The sequence below is a fragment of the Hippichthys cyanospilos genome, chromosome 1 (assembly GCF_059441005.1).
Source record: "Hippichthys cyanospilos isolate Australia breed blue-spotted pipefish chromosome 1, RoL_Hcya_1.0, whole genome shotgun sequence".
Taxonomy (NCBI): Eukaryota; Metazoa; Chordata; class Actinopteri; order Syngnathiformes; family Syngnathidae; genus Hippichthys; species Hippichthys cyanospilos.
In genome coordinates, this window is record NC_142369.1 from 8,630,001 (window position 1) to 8,650,285 (window position 20,285).

The 20,285-nt window shown below is 42.2% G+C and overlaps 3 protein-coding genes across 7 annotated transcripts in view; 1 reads left to right on the plus strand and 2 right to left on the minus strand.

Moving 5' to 3' along the window:
• The first annotated feature begins 1,596 nt into the window (after nt 1-1,596).
• LOC148428943 (uncharacterized) lies at nt 1,597-5,954 on the plus strand. The gene is made up of 2 exons (XM_088434917.1): nt 1,597-1,809; nt 2,480-5,954. Exons 1-2 carry the CDS (start codon nt 1,678-1,680, stop codon nt 5,684-5,686), a joined length of 3,339 nt encoding a protein of 1,112 aa, XP_088291043.1. The 5' UTR covers nt 1,597-1,677; the 3' UTR covers nt 5,687-5,954.
• A 544-nt stretch (nt 5,955-6,498) lies between these two features.
• rwdd4 (RWD domain containing 4) lies at nt 6,499-9,505 on the minus strand. 4 transcript variants are annotated; one of them, XM_088435105.1, is made up of 8 exons: nt 9,325-9,505; nt 9,115-9,195; nt 7,805-7,914; nt 7,578-7,728; nt 7,401-7,509; nt 7,263-7,312; nt 7,164-7,166; nt 6,499-7,065 (listed from the first exon to the last, which is right to left on the minus strand). In XM_088435105.1, the coding sequence occupies exons 1-8, from the start codon at nt 9,346-9,348 to the stop codon at nt 7,033-7,035; spliced, it is 561 nt and encodes a 186-aa protein (XP_088291231.1). In that variant the 5' UTR covers nt 9,349-9,505; the 3' UTR covers nt 6,499-7,032. The 4 variants fall into 4 exon arrangements, with proteins under 4 accessions (XP_088291231.1, XP_088291208.1, XP_088291224.1 ...); XM_088435082.1 differs by having other exon boundaries at nt 6,499-7,166; XM_088435098.1 differs by having other exon boundaries at nt 7,164-7,312.
• Nucleotides 9,506-10,341: 836 nt separating this feature from the next.
• adam19a (ADAM metallopeptidase domain 19a) overlaps nt 10,342-20,285 on the minus strand; it is a 73,000-nt gene continuing 63,056 nt past the window's right edge. For both annotated transcript variants that reach the window (XM_088434929.1, XM_088434938.1), the window contains 10 exons: nt 20,030-20,225; nt 18,803-18,911; nt 16,636-16,840; nt 14,497-14,574; nt 13,989-14,097; nt 12,864-13,005; nt 12,636-12,723; nt 12,345-12,560; nt 12,009-12,187; nt 10,342-11,225 (listed from right to left, as the gene is read on the minus strand). In XM_088434929.1, the coding sequence (XP_088291055.1) occupies nt 11,180-11,225; nt 12,009-12,187; nt 12,345-12,560; nt 12,636-12,723; nt 12,864-13,005; nt 13,989-14,097; nt 14,497-14,574; nt 16,636-16,840; nt 18,803-18,911; nt 20,030-20,225 (1,368 nt within the window). In that variant the 3' untranslated portion in view covers nt 10,342-11,179. The remainder of the gene's footprint in view (nt 11,226-12,008; nt 12,188-12,344; nt 12,561-12,635; nt 12,724-12,863; nt 13,006-13,988; nt 14,098-14,496; nt 14,575-16,635; nt 16,841-18,802; nt 18,912-20,029; nt 20,226-20,285) is intronic.

Here is a 20,285-nt window from a genome sequence, read left to right on the forward strand (position 1 = left end):
TCGCAGCTGTCTTCAGTCAGGAGGTGGGGGCCACTCTGATCTGGTTGCGAGCCAATCGCAGGGCACACGAGAAGAATGACCGCTCCTACTCCAACGCATCTAAGGGCAATTTGGAGTGTCCAATGCGCCTACCATGCAAGATTTTTGGGTTTGTAGGGGGAAGCTGGAGTACCCAGAGGAACCCCGCACAGGCACAGGGAGAAGATGCAAACTCCACACACAGCAGAGCAACAAATTTGACTGCGCAGTTGAATGTCAATGGGAGGCTTTCCAGACTTTTTCTCAAAAAGGTGGGTGTGGCTTGCCGGCTCCGCCCATGTAGATGAAGACTGCTTGAAGTGCACTTATGATAAAGAAGCAATGTGTACCTTATCTACCTCTTAGTTTCGTTTTGGTTCCGAAAAGTGAGGGGCCAAGATTTTACACAGAGACGGCCAAGTAAATTATTAGCTAACGTTTTAATGTAGAAATGCTTAAGTGCACGTAACCAGACAATCAACATCAGTTGTAAATAATTCACCCGTAGATGGAACTATTATGAATACCGGGTACCTACAGGGACTGACTTTATAGGAGGAACACATTTTAGTGAGCGCAGTGTTTTGTATTTTAATGTTAGTAAAACACTCGTTTTTGGCCCCGTTTTTCACACTGTTGGAATAGTCTCCAACATCCACCAGCCTCATCAAGAAGATGGATGGATGCACCTCCTCACAACGACTGTGAACGCATCATGAAGAGGGTGAGGCAGGCACTTATGAGGTATGGTCTACGCAAACAAGACCTTTTACTTCCGGGTTAAAAATATCGGTACCAGAAAATTCATATTTAATAAGAAAAATCACCAATGAGCACATATTACATCAGGGGTGTCAAACAAATTTATCTTGGGCCACATTGTGGTTATAGTTTCTATCAGAGGGCCGCTATGACTGACTTTAAGTGTGTTTATCACACACTTAGCTAGTTTTGAAATCAGAAGCTAGCAAAAACTGTTCAAAAGAGAGATTGGGAATAAAAAAAATGCTTGTTTTCTCCCCAAAAACTTTTAAAAAGATGAAGACATCTTGCAAGTTTGCTATTTTAGCCGCAAACTTGGAAGTCAAATCAACATTTCGCGGGCCACCTAAAATGATGTAGCGGGCCGGATCTGGCCCCCGGGCCTTGAGTTTGACACACGTGTATTACATGGTGGAAAGTCAAATTATGTTATACGCCCTTTAGCTCATACACTGCCAGCCCAGTTAAAATATATTGTTGAGTTCTATACCTGTTCCAGGCAGCCCCATAAATTGCATCTTTGACGTCTATAGCACAGTGTATAAGCGAGAGCCTGGCATAGCATTTAGCTCTAACCTCTTAGCTTAGCCTCGATAGCTTCACGAGTCGGAGGCTATAGCAGTTCAACCCAAAGTCCTGGGACCCGATTGGGGACGCTCAGGGTGACGCGCCTTGATGACAACATCTGCCGGCGGCACGCCTTGACGTCAAAGGGTGATATCGTGGCTTCATGACAAAGCCGTATGATGTCACATCCCGGTACCCTTTGTCGGCCCGGGTTCAGGGGTAAACGAGAAGGTTTGCGATCGTGGATATATTCTCCCCAGAACCCGGAGCGCTAAGCTCCGTAATCGAAACCCCCACCCCTAGAAAGTGAAGACTGTTAACAGCACGGAAATGAGCAACGAGAACGCTACGATCGGGGTGGGAGCTGATCTCACCCTTGAGAAGATTCAACTTGGCATTAAGGATTTTTTTGCCCAACGAGGAATGTTTGGCGATGATGTGAAAGGTCAACGGGCTGGCCAGGTAATGAATGAGGCATAATTCATGGCAATGCCCCCCCCCCCACTATAATCGCCATTCACGCCCCAAGCCCATGCCAAATGCAGATGTGTGAATGCTAAAAACGTGACATTTTGAAAAACTCCCGCAGTCAATACTTTGCTAAAATATGTGGAAAAAATGCTGGTTTGTTTGGATTATTTGAACATATCTGCAAATATGTTCAAACATGTTTGAATACATACTTGCAAGTACGTTTGGACGGGTTTGCCAATCAAAAGTGTTTACTCCACATTGGTAGTTCCGTTCATCCATTAAGTAGTGTTTAAAATTCAGTGAATTTTTCATTTTAAAAACCCACTCTAAATTTCAAAAATATGGAAATTGATGTTTGTCACATTTAATCGTAGGTCTTATATTGATTCTATTATTCTATTAATACATGTGATATATATTTTCCAAAGTTTCGTACTATCTGTACTATTGTGCACCAAAACCAACGGCGATTTTATATTTGTATTTGCTTGCTCTCTCACTCGCCAGGCTTGCAAACGACAGTACGCTCTCTGAGTCATCATAATGTTGCGCACACATGCTGCACCCGTCAAAATATTATTCAGTAGCTTGTAAAAAAACGCCGGTGAACCGTACAAAGTCAATTACACTCAAGTCGATGTTTCCTTTCCCACTCTAGAATATGAGTTACAGTCTTAAGGACAAAGACAAAGACGCCACGGTCAACAAACTCATCAAGAGCATTGTCGAGAAGAGCACCCTCGATGTCGCCAACTTGAGGCAGATGATCTCGCACTGGGACAAGGAAGAGCGCGCCACGTCCAACAGCTTCATCGACGAGTCGTCGTACGGCGAGGTCACTCAGCAGAAGATCAAGCAACACCTCAAGGGTTTTTTCTCCCATCGGCTCATGATCGCGGAAAAGGAAGAGGGTAAGCGCGCCAGTGAAACATCGGCTCTTGGGATATTTGCCAGAACCAGTTCTATGAAGAGTGAAGAGGCTATAAAGAGTGAGGAGGCTGATGTTTTGGATACCGAAGAAAAGAAAGAGAACGATACTGCGATCTTTGAGGGGAACTTGAGTGCCCCAGAAGGGCAACATACTCCTCAATTATTAGAAGGTTCGCTTTCTCCCACTTCCTCGACAAGCGCCTCGCCCACTTGCTTCGACAAGGCCAAAGATTTGATCGGTCAAGTGCTGGACCCCGTTGTGGCCGGCTTTGACGCAGCCGGAAAAACAATCGTGGAAAAAATGAAGTGTACCTTACAAAAAATCGGGCCTCAGGATACCGAGGGCGAGATTGCGGATGAGTCGTGCATCCCGGGAAGAGAATCGGGTGCCAGCGCCGCCGCGTCAGATGAAAACTGGGCACCAGACCTGGCCAATTTGTTCTCGCCAGCTGATTTAGCAAACAAAATTGAGAGCAACGAAGAGGGACAGCTACATCCAGACAAAGTGGACCAAATGGCAACGGAGGAGAGATGTCATTCTACCGACAAGTCGGAAGAAGCACCTGGGTCTCCACTGAAGGATACAGAAACTGACAATCGATGTGTTTCAAAACCTGATGACAACACTGACGGTTCTTTAAGGATTTCGTCAGAATTACCCGAGAGCACGAGTACAGTAGGTAACGTGGATAATGAGATGGTTGACGAATTACCAATGGGTCAAGGAGAGTCAGTGGAGGCTACGTCCTCAGTCCCAGCTTCCGATGGCATCAAATCACCAGATGCGTCGGACATAACAGATGGAGAAGTCTATCCGGAAGATGGGATAGCAAAGAGCCCTTTACCTGAATCAGTAAACGCTAATCTTGAGATTACTTCACCAGAAGCAAGTAGGGCTTCATCACGAGTAGAAAACACAGATCCTGAATTGGCAGAAGACAGGGTTGGAAAGATGCTTTCACCAGAAAAAGTAGACCCTGGTCAAGAACGGCCATCAGAAGCACTAGATGATGATCTTAAGTTGCCAGAAGGGAGTGTAACGGAGAGGTCTGCAACAGAAAGTCTAGATGTTGATCTTAAGTCACCAGAAGACCAGGTGGCAAAGACACTTTCATCAGGAGTAGTAGATGGTAATCTCGAGTTGTCTGAAGACAAGGTAGAAAAGGTGGTTTCGTCAGAAACGGCAGACACTGAACCCCAGGAAGACTTAGGAGATATGAGGAAGCCTACCGTAGAAATCGATGACGATCTTGAGCGGCCAGAAGGTAAGGTCGAAAAAATACCTTCTTCAGATCTAGTAGCAGATGATTTGGATGGACAAGATGTCAACATTGCAAGAATGCCACCATCAGACGAAATAAATGCTGATTTTAAGGGGCCAGAAGATGGGGTTGCAAAGAGTTCATCTGAAATAGGTGAGGTCGACCTCAAGTCACCTGAAGGCAGGGTAGCGGAGCTGTTGTCATCAGAAGCACCAGAAGATGCTGACCTTCAACTGCCCGAAGACCAGGTAGTGAAGCAGCCTGTATTGGAAACATCGCTAGATGCCGATGTCCAGAGGCTTCCAGAAGACACAATAGATGCTGAGCCTCAATTGTCTGAAGAACAAAAAGTAGAGAAGCCTCCTTTGGACATAGTAGCTGATGCATCAGCAGAAATGTTAGAAGACGAGGCTAAAGTTTCAGGAAGGGAAACGGATATTTCTCTTCATCAAAAGGCACTCGAGAGTGACATAAGATTGTCAGAAGACACGGTATCCAAGACACCTTTAGCCGAAGCAGATTCGCAGCGTTTGTCAGCAGACGTTAAATGTGAATTGTCAGAAGAGAATTTATCTCGGAAGCCTTTATCTCCAGAAGAAACGCTCGTTCCGAAACTGTCGGAGGATAGGGTATCTAGGACGTCTTTATCTGAAGCGGCTGGGCTTTTACCTGAAATCTCTGAGGAGCTGGTCTCAAGGAGGTCTTCATCCAAAGCAACAGATGTTTGTAAACTGTCAGAAGGTATGGTTTCAAGGAGGTCCTCCTCCAAAACTACAGTAGATGTTCGTAAATTATCAGAAGACAGACTTTCAAGAATGTCTTCATCAAAAGCTGTAGATGCCATCTCTATATCATCAGAAGAGAGGATATCGGCGAAGTGTTCATCAAAAGCGGCAATAGATGCCATCTCTATATCGTCAGAGGAGAGGATATCGAGGAGGTCTTCATCGAAAGCAACGGTAGAGACCGTCTCCAAATTGACAGAAGTAAAGATATCAAGAGCATCGGTCGATGTGTCGGAAGAGCGAATATCAAAGAGGCCTGGATCAAAGCTTTTGGGAGACGTTAAGCTTCGATTCTCCAAAGACAGAGGATCCACAAAGTCGGAGGAGGAACTTGGAGCCGAATCAAAAAGTGACCTTGAAGAAACAGACCTAGAGAAACTTAAAAACAGGCCATCTCTTTGGAATAGGTGGAAAATGAGGCGCCCGAGTCGGATCCCGTCATTTTTGGAGGAATGTCCCGGCGCCATCATGAACTGTATTCGAGCCAGACCATCAATTCGACCCATCTTCAAAAAAGTCAAGACAATGTGGAAGACTCACTACGGCCGCAGGAAGAGCAAGAGGATAAAAGGGAAGAGCGACCGAAAAGGCGAGCGGCCTCGTTATCCGAGTATCCACGACGAAGAGCCGAGGGATCTCTCGGCCTCGTCGATCTTATCGGTCGATTTACCGCCGAGTGATGACGAGGAAGAAGAGGTGGCCAAGCCCCAATCCGTGGACTCGATGGAGAATACCAACAACATCCATAGCTTCTTTGAAAACATGTTTAAAAAGGAGTTTTCCAAAAGGTTAGAAAAATCCCTGAAAAGGGGTCTCTTGGACGTAGTCAATGATTATATCCCCGAAAAAGTTTTACCGGGCTCTGCAGATAAACCTCCGAAGCAGTAGCAGACTTTTAGAAAAGATCCCCCTCGGTTTTAGTGGGGGATTTCATAACATGGGCGATAACTGACAGTCCCCTGACTGTAATTGTGTCATTTTCGCTCTTTAGCTTTGCTAATGGAAGGAAATTAATTCCATGATATTGTCACACCCCTTACTACGCTTTTCCCAATGACAATATGGATGTATATAAACAATGTGTTATATCAATGGAAGTGCTTGAAGGCACTTAGGGGGTTCTTAAGATTTGAAAATAAAAAAGCAATGCACCAAATTGTCTCAGTAAATGGGAAAGGATTCAGTTCAGTACAACAACGCAATGTTCACTTTTTACAGCGTATTTAAATTACTGTATTTTCCACACTATAAGGCACACCTAAAAGCATTTTTTTTTAAAGATGATGGTGTGCCTTATAATCAGGTGCGCCTTATATATGGATCAATATTGAGATTCGTAGATGGGGAATGAACCGATAAAGTAAGCTTTACCGGTTTATTTTATGTGTTTACAGGTGAACAAGGTTGCTCATATTGACATTGAATTATGCTATTGAGAGTTTAGAGTTATTATTGTTATTACTTTGAGTATTACGATATTGTGATCGAAAAAGTTTTAAAATGTCATTAATTGAGGGTGCGCCTTATAATCCGGTGCGCCTTATATATGGAAAAGGTTTTAAAATGTGTCATTAATTGAGGGTGCACTTTATAGTGCGGAAAATACGGTAATATAACTATTTTACAACTTCTGCTTTTCCAAATTGGTTTCTTTTTTTAGTACAAATCTCTATGATTCCAAATGAGGACAGTTATGTTAATCATTTTGATGTGCACAAACCTTTATTTATAATGAAGCTTTTTAAAAAAAATTTTGTACTTTTTTCATTTCAAAGCAGTTAAAGAAATACCAATACAAATGGAATTTCCAAAGTCAGACAGTGCACAGCACTCATAGGGGATATTTGGTGAAAAAAATGTGTAAATGAAAAAGTGTTGAGAACCGCTGACAAACCACAATAAAAACATTCTTGATCACTTTTAAAGTCACCTCGGTAACAGGCCAACTCCAAATCTTGTTTTATTTGATGTCAAAAAAAATCTAGTTCAACAGAAAAAAAAAAAAAATAGTGGAGTAAAATTTGATGAAATTATTTGCCAGCGAGTCACGTGATAATATAAAAAAATTCACTTGTAAGGCGAACGCTTCAAGGTTCCAGGCAGTGAGAGTGGGTACCTTCAATACTGAGGCTTTCAAGTAACCTTGATGAAAAACGGAACACATTGCACTGAGAAGCTTCCTTTTGGTGGCCCCGTTGACGTGGTGGGCGGTCACGTTGAGAGCATCTTAACTCCTAATCGTCATCCTTGCCTCCGGTTTTACTCAGCTGCGGCAAAATAAATCGAAAAAAAAAAACAAACACAATGACACAACCAAAGTGACTCTGTTCAAGAATGTCATTTGAGGGTATTTTGGGTCACTTACATGCTGGATATGTATTGTCATGTCGGGGGGAAAAGACAGACAAAATTAAATGTATTCCATGTTTAAAGTCTTGTAGGGTAACATTGGAATCATACGTACTTTAATGACGTCGATCCAGTTCCAACCTCTTGGCAGTTCCCCTTTGTTATCTGAAAAAAGGATCGAGAAGTTCACGCAATGAAATTTCCGTTTTTTTTTTGAATGGTTATTGATGGAGTACTGTGGTCCCACTCCCACCTGTTCTATTAATGATCCTCCTCTTCTGCGCTTTGGTGAGCTGCTCCTTCCTTTCTTTCTTTTTGGCCGCCACGGCGTTCGGTACGTTCTCGCCGCCGCAGGTTAAAGTCTGACGGATAGGAAGCGGTCAGCGCCGAGGCATTGTCTTCCCGACTCTACCACCAACTTTCAACGAACCACGGCGGTGACCACTGGTCTGTGGTTCTCCATCAGGGCTTCTTGGTTTTCCTTGGCCCACTCGAACAGGGTGTACGTCATGGCGTCGCCCAGGTTGGCCTCCACCTGCTCCTCCAGCTTGGACAGGATGAGCTGCTTGGTTTCGGGAGTGCTGATGTTGGTGATAAAATGTTTTCTTTTTTGAATCCCTGACAACTATGATGCACGAAGGTCACCGGGCAACTTACATTCGATTATTAAAAAATCCATCCAGGGAGATGTGAGGACCGGTTTTGGGGTACGTCTCTGGCCATGTGATGTCCAAGATGAATGCTTTGGTGTCCTCCAGGTCTCCTATCTGTTGATATATTGGTTTAAATTATCCGACTGAGATGGATTTTTTTTGTTTTTTGTTTTAGCTTGATTCTAATATTTGACTTAAAACAATTGATAGATCTATCATGTATCTCCTACGGTCCCTAAAACAATAAAGATATGAATTTGAAAACAATAAAGATATGAATTTGTGACATTGTTTTACAATACTTTACCCTACCCACCACATTACTCCTGGGGGATGTCTTGGGAAAACCTAGATTAAATGTAGGATTTCCAGTTTTTAACTTTGGGTTGTCTGGTATGTTTTTTTTTTTTTTTAATTTAATTTATTTCAATGGAGCAGGATATTTTCCCCTCTTTTCTAAACCATACTTTGCGTGAAACACTTGGCACAGCTCAGGCACTTGTTGCACTTTTGAGGGTGTACTATCAAAACAAGAACAATGTTTTGAAACATTACGACAGACTACTGCATATTCACCAAATATCAGACATGGATTTTATATTATTAGATTTTAAGGACAGTGTTTTTGTCATTAAACTGTTATGATCCGCTATTAAACTATTTTCAAAGCTGTTGTGATTGAAGGTGCACGTAAAATTCAAAATATCAAGGCTGATACTTCTAACATTTGCAGTGCCTGAATTTTTTTTTTTTGACATTGTTGCACAGTACCTTGGACGAGTACAATATTTATCATGGAATATTAAAAATATAGTGTACAGTATCTTCCCCTGTTTTGGTCATAGTTTTTTTTTTGTAAAACTGCTGGGCAAATGCCATGACATTTAGTTCTGTACAAACTTGTGTGTACAAGAAAGACAAAGCCCACCTGAACCTTAAGTAGAGTTACGATGTTCACTTAGACTTTAGTGAATATTTATTGATTGCAGCATTACGACTGAGAGACGTAAAACATGCGACATGTGGTTATCATGCAATGTGAAATAAAGGCTTTGGATGGATCCTACATCTACTTGAACCAAGATAAGACTGTGACTAACCTCTTTGAGCAAAACCTAACCAACTTTTTTTTATTTTTTTTAACTGTGGAGTTTCTTCCACACCTCAGTGCTTTTGACCTTGCTCAGTGCTTAGAGTCTGAATAGAGCGGTCTGACAGTAGTGACGTCACTAGTCTCTCTCCCTCTTTTTTTAAATGGTCAATTCTGCTATTTGAATTGGAATGCAACTAAAAGAATAGGAAGCAAGTACTCACCCTTAACTGAAAAGAAACTGGACTGAGCTCTTTAAAAGATTCGTCACCCTCGTAGATAGAGCGAAGAGCCTCCAACTCCATCTAAAATAATTACAATATTCAACTTATTTGACTTAAAAAAGCATTTTAACACGCTGAGGTTAGCAAATTAGCATTTCGCCGCTATCATCAGCTTGCCACATTAGCGTGCATTCATGCCCGAGTACCTACCTCCTGATCCTCATTCGCTGTCATGTTTTCGCCTGTGTTTGGCCGTGGCTTACTTTCTCCGCGGAGCCAAACGGTCACGATAAACAAGCCATTGCTGTCACAGAAAAGCCAGTTTACGGCAACTTGTGCGGTATCATACTAGCAGTAATACCGTGACATTTTGGCGCATGCGTAGTAGGGTAGGTCTGTATTCTTCGGTGGTTCCCAAATCAGCATCAACCCGCGTTTACCGCCATCTAGCAGACAATGGGAGGAACACACGACGTTTGTCCGCAATCTCTCTATTCGACATTGGGAAAAATCACACATTCGCGGATTTCCCGTGTTCCGGAATTATATTCCAACATTTCCTGGTTTATACGGAAAACATTTATTGAATGTTTAAGGGGCATAAATTGCATACGTTTTTTTGCTAGTTGTGCGCCGGCTCAGGTCCTATCCATTCACGTAAAAATGACTAAACTGCATATAATGCATAACATTGTCATTATTATTATTATTATTATTGCTATTATTATCAATATTATTTTATTATTATTCAGCATTTAAAGTTAATATGAGTGAGAGGCAGACTCTTGAATTTGAACCAATGAATTAGGTACTCAGAGATTATCAAAATTACAGAATAATTTGTGAATTGAAGGAAGGGACTGACCTTTAACATTAACAGTAAAAGTTAATTGTTGCTCGTTTCACAGTATATGACATATAATATGCTAAAATTGGAGGTCTGAAAAATAACTTTATAATCCTGTATAAAATTATGTATGTGCATGTACATAATCAGTTACACCTCAAAACTTTGCGACATAAAGCAGTGTGTTACTTTTAGAAAGCTACAAAGTACAATCCTTAACCCCAATAAAATCTCCCACAGCCAGACTAAAATTTATGACATTATTACCAAAGCGAACCAAGACAGATTCACAAAATATGGTCAGCGTTCTGACAATGACCAGAAATCAACCCGCCTAGGACTAATCAGAGAAAAGTGAGAATACTTCACAAGGAGAGTGATGACTGTTTTGTAAAAAATATTTTATGTAACATTTCAAAAATCTTCGACACAAAGCAAAAGACATTCAAATCAATACGAGTATGCAGAAGAACGGAAGGGGGCGGGGGTGTTCCATCAAGTACTCGGCCAACATGTAAACAGTGTTAAAAAGAAGAAACTGAAGCTTTTCATCTTCTGTGTCTCCAGTGACGTACCATAAACCAGCGAGGGACTCAACTAGATGGAACTGCCAAAAAATTTCAGTCTGTGACTGACCCTAGCTACAAATTGACTATCCAGAACTCCCGTAACACTATTTTGAAATTTATTACCTCGCCTACTGTATCTTTTCAAGACGCTAGTGGTATTAGTTGTTGTGTGACTGGCTTTGGACGTTCCTGATCCATTTGAGCATTTATTGGGAATCCTTGATAAAATGCACTTTGTCCTCAATAAATGCTCAAAAGGCTTTCCATTGAGAAATAGACTTGCGTTAAAGATTTTCAAGTAATTCTGGACACCCCCCTCCCCAAGCACAGAGAGACCTCTTTGGCACAGAACACAAATCTGAGACAAATTGTAAACAAGACGACAGTTTTTGTACACAAAGTAAGTTTAAAAATGACAGTAAAAGAACCGATTTTGGCAAAAACGTGGCTGCCGCTTCGTCTCGGTCTGCAAGGCCTTCGTGCAAAACTGCGTCAAATGTGGCGATAGTTTCCAGCACGCCGACTTGTCGGTTTCGTCGTCGAAACGCCGTCCTCCCTCCGCGGGCAGCCGGGACCGCTTGGTGGTCTACCAACATGGCAACGTTACTTTAGTGCAAACAGGCTTCGAGGGGGAATAGAAAAGCCGTCTTCACGATGGAGGCGAGGCCGCGTTCGGTTTGGCACCTGGGACCGGTCTGGGGGAGAGAAGAAAGGAAATTGACTTCGGGCAGTATGTGGGGGACACCCTGAACTGCTTGCCAGCCAATAGCAGGGCACACAGAGACAAACAACCATTCACGCAGCCGGCAAAATGTTTACTTTCTGTTATTAGTGCCTACGGAGGAAGCCGGAGTACATGGAGAGAACCCATGCAGGCTCGGGAAGAACATGCAAACTCCACGGAGGAAGGCCAGAGCTAACTGGATTAGAAATGTCTGACTGCATTTAAATTTGCATACATCAGTCAAGACGTGTCAAGCCAATCAGAAAGTAACCGGAGCTCTGAAAAAATACTTTAAAATAAAAGCTTGATAAGATCATTGCACTGATTTTCATGTAATTTTTGGTGTGTTTATTTTGAAGTTGGCCATTTTAGCGCCTGGCATGGTATGCTATGTTATTGCGGCGATTTACCCCTCTTCCTCCTTGTCCTCTGACAACGAATGTGCAAAATCAAATTGAACCATGGCGATTGTTGCAATATGGATCACCGGTTAAGTCTGGTTCTCTTAAACACAAATGAACTGACATTCAAAAATCATTTGGGACCGTCGGTATGATAAATACCACTAGATGGCAGTAATGCCGAGGGTAAGAGGTTCCATAGCTAGTTGTAGATGTGGAGCTTATAAACATACCTATTCGTTTTAAATCAATGGATATATTTTTTCAACACGGTACAGTATTTAGAGCCACAAAAACGGTCGCTTAATCATAAGATTTCTCATGACATATAGGTGAGAAATCCTCAGAATCACCTGAGTGCTCTGTGAGGGGGGCCGCCGGAGAATCTGTTCACAGGTTTGGGTCCTCCCACTGGAGGCATCATGACCAGCAGGCTCGGCGACGGTTTGGAGGTAAGCACCCTCACTGGGGAGCCTCCCCTGGCGGGACTGAGGGGAAGGGGCCTCTGGGGCGGTAAAGGTGATGGTCTGGGCTGGGGAGGGGAAAAAAAAACAAACAAAAAACAATGGTTGTATTGTGATATATTGACATACTGTGAGTGAGCTTCTAGCAATATTAGTTCAGATACATTACAGTCAATAGTTTTATTATTGGGGGGGGCATAGCACAAATTTATTGGGCAGCCTCACCAGTGGTGATCTCGTTGGGTTGAGCGGCAGGGGTTTCTTGGGTGGGCTTAGTCGCTCCGGGGATTTCCTAGGGGCCGACGGGAGGGGGGGACGGGGCCCCTTGACATCCCGAGTCAGCGGGGCAGGACGCAGGGGCCGTACAATGTTGACCAGCTGGGTGCTAGCGCCCGCCGGGTCTGGTCGAAGAGGAAGAACCTCTTTGTTGGTGCCAGAAAGCTAGATGACAAAAACAAAAAACCCTCATGAATTTAAGATAAAAAAAAATAAGTAAACAGAAGCGCAAAGAATCACCCCCTTGTGACTGCTAGCTTTGCTGAGTGGTCCAACAACTTTCAGGTGAAAGGCAGGATTCAGATGGCTGTTCTTCGCTTTCTCCATCCTGACCACAAGGGGGCAGAGTCTAAGTGTTAGAACTCACAGATTAAAAAAACAAATTCTATTCAAAATCTATTGGCAGCAAATGTGGATCATATTCAAATTCCAAAATTCTTCTGATGCGTTAGTGAAGGGGTACGCTACTTATTGCTCTTGTTCTTCTCTCTCTGTGCCAGCCACTTGTAGAAATAAGACGTCTTGATCCGGTAGCAATAGAAAAGGAGCAGCACACCAGGCAAAACCACCAGGAAGGCAAACAAAAGGCCCGCCACTAAGCCCACTTGACCTAAACACAGTGGTGGAAAAAATCCCTGTCATTTTCCAATACAGAGAGTTATTTAAATGTTTCTGCACGGAAATAAAATGTAACTTCACATCCACAGCAGTAGGTGGCAGTGTTGCTGTATTTTTTTCAAGCCAACAATGCCGTTCAAATCTGTGCTTTTACAGGCTAAAAATAATAGAAATGAATTTATTCTTTGTTGTAAATAGATAATTATTTCTTAATTCATAATTGAGAAGCACTGATACAATGGAATAATAATTTAGAGATATGTTTTCTTCAGGACTGATGAGAGATGCTGATGATTAGGAGTCAAGGAAAACAGTCTAGTAAAAGAGAAAATATTGGTATCTAAATTAAAAAAAAAAAAAAAACCATTTTTTTTTTAAAACGACTTTAGACAAGAAACATGTTTGTTATAAAATTGAAACATGTCAGCATGTCTTAAAAAGTTCAATAAAACTCAAACAAGTGGCTCTTAGTTCATAGTTATCTACAAAGAACAGAAATATTAAAATTGGACTTATCTTTGTTTTCATACAAAAACAAAAGGTGAAAAAAGGTGAAAATTTTCAAAGAAAGACTTCCCTGAAGTTAGCACAGTTTCGATTTTTTCATCGGGCAACAGATTTTGTTTTTCAAAAAAGGTCAATGCTGATATTCCTCAAATATTAAATATTCGTGCAGCCGATTGGTCTATCTCAATAATAATTTCAGTTAATTTTAGTTTTATGAATGTAAGCTGTAATTTTAATTACCGTCATTTCCATTTGTTAAAAATGCTTTAATTTTCATTTCATTATTATGGGTGTATAGGTAACATTATTTTATCCTTTGCGCATAACGACTTCATACATTCAACTGGACCGACAGCAAATGATTGAACTCATTCACTCCTAGCCCAGTTGAAAAGGATCTTTGACGTCTATGGTCGTCGATGGCAGTGAAGGAGCGAAAGAAACATTTCCCCGTCGGCGTGTACTCACTATCGTACTGCACGGGCCCGCTGTCCACGCTGCCCCCGAGTCCCGGCTTCTCGCAGAAGGGGGGCGCCCAACCTCGATGACAGTGGCAGTTGCCGTTGCTGTTGCAGACCTACGGAGGCCAAAGAAGAGTCCAAACGGCAAATAAAAGAAGCTCGCTGGCGCATAAAAAGCGATGCTCCCGAGAGCCCCGACGGCAGGTGGGAAAGGCTTCATGAATTTGTAAAGCGCACTTGTCCAATACGGGATGACGATAATAAAGCAGCGCTCGACTGGAATGGTGGCCTATTTGGACATTTGCAGTTGCCGGTACCATTATCAGCAAAAAGCCACCTGACCCGCCAAGAGGTTTACGGACTCATGAATCTTGCATGATGTCGCCTTATCTGCCTCAAGCTTGCTTCGGCGGCGCCAGTAAATCCTCGCACGCTTTGTTTGGTATTGTCTTATTGGCGCCGTTTTACTACAGGTGCAGGCGGCGTGACGGTCGGATGGGCTTATGTGTCCTCACCCCGTTGCCGTGGCAGCGCGACATGCACGCCTCCAGCTCGCTGAAGGATGCGTTTTGACATCGCCGGTCACGGCACACCTGTGAAGAGAACGCAGGCCAGTCGGGATCACACACCGGGTCCAAGATCACACAGACACACACAGGGTTTTTTTCTTTTCTAGCAAAAAGGGGACAATGCATTTTCTAGCCTTTTTCTATCACAACATATTGCCCATGCTTAACCCTAACCCTAACCTCAACCAAAATCCAATTCAAAACTATACTCTAAAAGCATGTCTTGACCTTGAAAATTCGGGACCCCACAAGTGCAAGAGGTCCCCACAGATAGTAAAACCTGGAATTCGGTCCCCACAATGCAGCAAAAACCAAGCGCACATGCACACACACAAACCAAGTCAACAAACTCTCACAATGCAACATAAATATACACAAACAGAAACGCAAGTCTCACAAACACGCGCTCACAAACATTGTTACAGTCGCACATGTACACGTACACATCTTCAGTCAGTCAGAAAAACACTCCTACAATGCAACACACACACACCCACACACATCTGAACAGAAGCGCACGCTGCCTCAAAAATCCTCTCACATACACACGCACATGCATACCCACACATGGACACATACACAATTTACTCACAATTTGTGTGCGCATGTACTCCTTGTCCCTCTGTCTCTCTCTCTCTCTCTCTCACTCTCCCACACACACATACACACACATGCAGATGCACCAACGGTCTCACAAATACACACAAACACACATGCATACCCACACATGGACACATACACAATTTACTCATAATTTGAGTGCGCATGTACTCCTTGTCACTCTGTCTCTCACTCTCTCGGTCTCACACACACATACACACACACACACACACATGCAGATGCACCAACGGTCTCACAAATACACACAAACACACAACAAAAAAACAGATGCACACACATACACACAGTCACAAAAATACACTCACAAATTAACACTCACACACACACATGGTGGGAACGGGAATGCACACAGTCACATAAACCCTCTCGCACACACTAACGGGCGGGCACACACACACATACACACACGCACAAGCACACACAAACACAAACAAAAATACACTTTCACAAAGTAACATTCTCACATGCACACACACTACGCAAGTGCACACACACTCACTGTCTCTCTTACACACACACAAACATACACACACACACACGCACCCCCACCCCACACACACAATCTCATACACAGTCACATTATCATCACACTGTCTCACACATACAGTACATATAAAGACACACAAACAGGCACATAGACACATACACTCAGTTCCAAAAACACACTTTTACACATTATAACAGTTACAAAAGAAGTCACTATTTTAGCCATACCGACACAAGTGCACACACACTCACTTTCACACACACTAACACATTAGCATACTCTCCAACTCACAGTCACATAAACATTCACAGTCGCACCACAAGTCACACTCTTTCAGTCACACCTGCAGATGTGTGCGCGCACACACACACTTACACACGCACACAAGCGCGCGCGTGTTGACAGACAGCAAACAAAGATCCAAAGTAATTCAGGCATTATTTTCTTCCCTTCTGACAGTGGAATAATAATGATTCATCACATTAAAAGTAATCGGCTTGACAGTGTAAGCAAATAAAAAGTTTGATGTGCGGAAGAATCAATAAGAGGGCGGACTGCTGCTTGCTATTTTATTTCGAATTTCACACTAGCTATTCAGATGGTAAAAAGGGGGCTTTTATTCACACCCGCCAACTTTAAGTTTCAATTTTTTTGTTTTTTGAGGGGTTTTGATTATGTATATGTATTATTTTTAAACAGCTGAGGCAAAACAGCCCAATTATTGTGCCCCCTGCTAGGTTTGCTTGGGAATGTTTGTTACGCGACAATAGATGCTCTTTCTAACAACAACCTAAAAAAACGAGGACGTAAATAAATCTGGTTTAAATCTAGTCTCGAGAGGCAGGCCACTTTAATAGACTGCCTGGCAGACATTAAGTCGGTGCTTCTTCTTAGTCTCTGGACAAGCTCGGGAGGAAAAAAAAAAACAAAAAACACAGGAAAGGTGCCAAGCGGATGTTAAATGAGGTGTAATTTACCTTGCCCTGGCCACACTTGGTGCCCGTCATGACCAAGCCGGGATCGGGCAGGTCGCCCTGGCCGTCCTGGGTGCTGTAGACGTAGGTGCCGCGGCACTTGACCTCGATGCCCCCCGTCCTGATGGTGGTGTCGATAGACACGGCGTTGGTGCCTTTGGGCTTCTTGGCAGCGCTGTGGCACTGGATCTTGCCGCATTTGGCGTCACTGGACACAAGGTTACAACAGGTCACCAAAATTCGGGGCCTTCTATAATTGGAAGGACATACAAACGAAGGTAAAAAATTCCTATGTTTATAAAACTAGTTATAATTAAAAGAGGAAGGTCAAACTTGTTTATTACAGCAGCAAATATTCATCAGTTAACTCCCAATCAAATTAATTACTATTTTTGATCACTGATTCATCGTTTAATGACCTAAAATTGGGGGGTGAGGTGATGCCATGGGGCGTGATGACCCCAGCAAAAAGGCTCTCTATTTTTTTTTTTTTTTATGTGAAGTCTAATTGCAAAAAAAAAAAAAAATTTTCATCATTTGTTTTTTTTAGTTTTAGGCACTGTGAAGCACTAGGTCATTTTTTTCCGTTTTAGACTAAGCTGTAACTCGTATAAATGCTGCAAAAAATAGTTAAGTTGTTGAAAGTTGATTTACAGTATATTGCTTTTTTTCTTTTGTTAATGTAAAAAATGATACAGGTTTAGGTATACTCATACAATTTTTATAGATAACAATATTATTTATAGTCAGCGCGTCGAGTGGGGGGGGCGAAAAGTTTTCTCTTTCCTGGGGGGTACTTGGCACAATGAGGACAGGCTAATTATCATTATCTTCAATTACAATAAGATATAACCACAAAATGTTTGCTTATTTTCTAACATGTTACAGACCCAACCAGTAAACAAACATAAATTATCGATTAATTAAAAAAAAAAAAAAAAAAACTGAGATAATGTCCTGCTTTTGAACAAACGGATGGAAATTGCAATATCTTTATTTTGAAATCTGGTTAATCAATTAATTAAATAATTGAACGTTGAATCAATTATTGACACTTTGAGCGCCATTGACGTGGAGGGACGTCAACAAAAACCCACCTGAGGAGCATCATTGAAATTTACAATTTTTTTTGTGTGAAGTGTTGAAAATGGCTTTGTTTCTCGTTTTTGGGGTCCCCTGAAAAGTGACAGTTTTGCAGGTAGAAGCTTTGGCCCATGGTGGTTTTTTCAGAATGGTTGGAGGAAGTTAAAAAACGAAATGCTTGCAATTGGCTTGCAGGTTCTCTTATTTCAAATAGCTGGCATTGAAAGAGTTCGAATAATCATTCGTTGCAGCCCACAAAACAAAGAAACTAATACTAAAACTAATAAAAACTTCACTAAAAACCTTTTTTGAAAAACCGAAAAATGAATAAAAAAACTAAACAAACACGCTTTAAAAATTAATTTAAGATAACTGAATTTAATAAACAAAAATTGGAATGAAAATAATCTATAAGGGGAACGCTTAACTATTCTAATCCACAAACTTCTTGGAACTTCTTCCTCATTCATATGCAAATTAAAGCAGGCAAGTACACAAACTCACAAACGCCATCTGAGGGTAAAAAAATAAAATAAAATAAAAAATGACGACAATTACAGGACGATGAAGCAGAGTTGTTGCAGTGACTAATGCAAAGATTAGTCAGATTCTAACAGGGGAGATATCTCATTTACATATCGTCTAATCAGCCTTGCCGCGACCGCAACGTCGTCTAATGATTCCTGTGGGGCCGAATAATTGTTGTGGGCAGCGCGGCAATCAACTTCCTTAATCCGCAGGTTCATTAACATAACTGAATTGCTCATTTGGATCCATTAATTAGCAGGAGCAGCACGCCATGGAAACGACCCCCCCCCCTCCCCCCGCCTAAAAAAAAAAAAAAAACAAAACAAAAAAAAACAGATGTTGTAGGGGGAGAACACATGGGCCCACAAATCATCTCCAGTGTGCGCGTTCAGCTGTGCAATTTTTGGACACATAACATAAAAGAATCAGACAGTTGTGGGACATAAATTGGCCTATTTGTTTATCCTTAATTGAGGAAAGGATTATGTTCATGTTGAGCCACTAATTCCCTTTCGTCTCGTGGCCGCAGACAAGATGTCGCTGACTGTTTTGCGCTCACTTTTTCGCACACTTGACGTAATTTCCGCGCTCGTCTTTCCCGCAGTTCCCGAAAGCGTTGCCTGCTGCGTTGACGTCTTCGAAGCAGGCATCGTGGGCCGGACGGGCACCTGGAGAAACGGACAATTTCAAAAAAAACTCTTTGTACAGTAATCCCCAACTGTTATAATGGTATATAGTAATTAGATTTGTATATATACCGCAAAATATGATGTGTAAGATTTACTGCAAATTACTTGATGTTTATTTCATTGCAGAAAAAGCACCCGAAGACTCTCCATAACTACCCAGGCTAAAGTCAGCTCCTCCCTGACAGGAAAAACATCATTTGGTAGGAAACATTTCATACAGTATTTCCTTGACACCAATTCCTATTTTGACAGTGCTTTAGAGCAGCGGTTCTCAAATTGGAGTACGGGTACCCCTGGGGGTACTTGAAGGAACTCCAGGGGGTACTCACTCGCAAAAATCCTTTAAAAATAATTATTGAAATAATTACATGTTTCAGGAAAATATAAATTCATAGAACAAAATTTATGTCCAGTAGATTATCCAATTTCATTATGGCAAAAACTCTCTCCCATACTAGAATGGTTCGACCCAACTTGGTCACGTGCAACCTCTCGTTACCTGTCAAGTTAATGATTTCTTTTTGTGAACACATCTCTACTATGATCCCAAAAGAGGACACATTAAAATGGATATTTTTCCGGAACAAATATTTATTGACAATTACAGGTCTGACAATAAGTTGATTATTATTTGTGGACAATTATTTATTAATAATTAAGTTCTTTCTCTTTGAAAACAGATCTCATCTATGATCCAAAAAAGGACATTATATGTTGATTACTGTTTACAATTGAAGTTTAAAAGCTGGTCTTTGCTTCCGCTGTCTCCTATTCAATGTGCAGAATTTTCTTGGTCAGCTTCTGGCGAATGTAAGCCAGTCTCAGATGGCAATATTGACAAAAGGTTCTCCAATCCATCAGTTGTTGTCTCGACAAATAGGTTCCCCGGGCTATTATAAGCTTACTTTAATACAAGCAGAGCATACAAACCAGAGGTACTCTTCACAAAGGAGGAGGAGGAGGTAAAGGGAAGGTAATTTATTTTTTGTTTTGTGAAGCCCACTTAGACGATCGATACACATCCACTTCCAAACTTGAACCCAACTAAAAATCTCCCATTGATGTGGTCGCAGACAATTTGAATCGGTTGTCCTTACCGGAGCCCCACAGCTGCAAGCACTGCTGCTCGTGGGTCAGACACATGCCGTTGTAGCAGTAGGCCCGCCCGTACTGGCAAGTCGAACCGTCCAGCAGGTAGACGTTGGTGGGGCAGTAAGGCGAGGCGCCCGTGCAGTATTCGGGCAGGTCGCAGGACCCGGCCGGCCCCCGGCACATGGTGCCCGCTTGCTTCAACTGCCGCCGCAAGCGAAAGACACGGATTGTGAGAAATGGACTTTGGAGTTCCTCGCCACT

Coding starts and splice junctions, on each gene's coding strand:
- LOC148428943 (XM_088434917.1), top strand. CDS start 1,678: ATGAGCAACGAGAACGCTACGATCGGGGTGGGAGCTGATCTCACCCTT. Junction 1,810..2,479: donor AAGGTCAACGGGCTGGCCAG/GTAATGAATGAG, acceptor TTCCCACTCTAG/AATATGAGTTACAGTCTTAA.
- rwdd4 (XM_088435082.1), bottom strand. CDS start 9,348: ATGACAGCGAATGAGGATCAGGAG. Junction 7,729..7,804: donor GGATTTTTTAATAATCGAAT/GTAAGTTGCCCG, acceptor CACCAACATCAG/CACTCCCGAAACCAAGCAGC. Junction 7,167..7,262: donor ACTGGATCGACGTCATTAAA/GTACGTATGATT, acceptor ATACATATCCAG/CATGTAAGTGACCCAAAATA.